The 1,624-nt window shown below is 30.8% G+C and overlaps 1 protein-coding gene across 1 annotated transcript; it reads left to right on the forward strand.

Moving 5' to 3' along the window:
* Positions 1 to 133: 133 nt before the first annotated feature.
* On the forward strand, positions 134 to 1,624 carry TRIADDRAFT_53854 (uncharacterized protein; the record flags this gene model as incomplete). The annotated part of the gene is made up of 3 exons (XM_002109604.1): positions 134 to 767; positions 1,101 to 1,309; positions 1,406 to 1,624. 3 exons carry the CDS (start codon positions 134 to 136, stop codon positions 1,622 to 1,624), a joined length of 1,062 nt encoding a protein of 353 aa, XP_002109640.1.

A 1,624-nucleotide genomic window follows, 5' to 3' on the forward strand; every position in this document is an offset into this window, starting at 1 on the left:
GTAGAACTTTGATACGATGATGATGTCTACTTTATATCGAAGATTATCTTATCCTGATAAAATAATAGCAATAAGTTAAAGTTACATTGATAGACTATATTAGTTAACGAATTACTAAGCTAGCAGTATACTCATGTTTTTTAAATATAGGATTAATTGGAAGGAAACGCCACTAGTAAAAATATTTGGTGGACAAATTGAAGTAGCTTTCATTTTGATAGCTTCAATAGGTATCGTAGTGATACTGATTGCGACGACAAGCTATGCAGAAGTTCCATATACCATCATTGGCTCTACTGATGTATTAATCCATAAATCATCAAGTAGAAAAAGTAGCGACGATTTGAACATGTTTGCTAAGGACTGTAAGACATATAGTTCTATCCAATCGACTGTTATACAAAAAGATCAGATGGAAATAACAGATAACTTAACTGATGATAAACTACAAGCAATTACTGCAAAAGAAATAAGTAATTGGAATCATCTGTATCAGACTTATTATTTTACTAAAACTATGCCAAAGGAGTTACTCATTTTGTGGATAGCAAGCTTCTTTAGTTGGCTATCATATAATTCATTCGCCTATTTCTTAACTGATTTTGTTGGTCAATCAATCTATCATGGTAATCCTCTAGCAGCCGAAAATTCGACAGCTTTACATCGTTATGATCGCGGTGTCTCTGCTGGAAGCTGGGGTTTCCTGGGCTGCACTGTTGTATCCGTCGTATATTCCTTGACGCTTGGGCGAATAACAAAATATATCGGTAATTTAAAGTTTTATTTTTTGTGTCTAAATAAATTGTGAATCCTTTATTCCATTTTAGATATAATTAATAAATTTTGGAAAGCTCTACCCATTCAAACAAATATTTAATTTAATAGTTACCAATAGAAAATGTAACACTATTTACACGTAATATATATGCTATATAAGTAGCTAAAAATAGTCGTCGAGATTGTATTTGAAATCGATAAAATTGATAAAGAATCAAGGAACAGTATAGTATTCTAAAATATAGGATAATTATGTTATATACATATGTTCTCTAAATTTTTATGAAGGATTTATTATTATCTCTACACGATATCTCTGATAGCTTTCAAATATAATAAGTTAGTTATTTTTGCAGGTGCAGATCGTCTGTTATTGATAGGATATTCAATTGCTAGTATTGCAACATTAATCATGGTACTAACCAATCAAGTTATCGTAGTCCTCTGTATGGCTGCTCTTCAAGGATTTGGTTTCGCTAGTACTTTTACCTTGCCTTATGCTATTCTAGCTTCTTATCATAATTATTTTACGGTATTTCAAGGCCATTTATAGATTATTTTTAAATTTAATCTTGATAAAATATTAAACTCTACCTAATTTTGATTATTACTTTTATTTTATTTCTAGAAAACTAAAGATAAACGATGGAATTTTAGAGAACTTGGATTAGATATCTCTTTACTCTTTGTTAGTGCGAACTTGGCCTGTATAATTACAGGTTGTTGCCTTAGTGTGATAATTGCCTTAGTCGAGTCATCTAAGGTAGCTATGATTTTCTCTAGTGTTTCTAGCGGACTATGCGCAGTTACTTGTATTTTCATAATCAGAGTGCCTAATAATACATAA

Source organism: Trichoplax adhaerens, genomic scaffold (genome assembly GCF_000150275.1).
Source record: "Trichoplax adhaerens TRIADscaffold_2 genomic scaffold, whole genome shotgun sequence".
Lineage (NCBI taxonomy): Eukaryota > Metazoa > Placozoa > Uniplacotomia > Trichoplacea > Trichoplacidae > Trichoplax > Trichoplax adhaerens.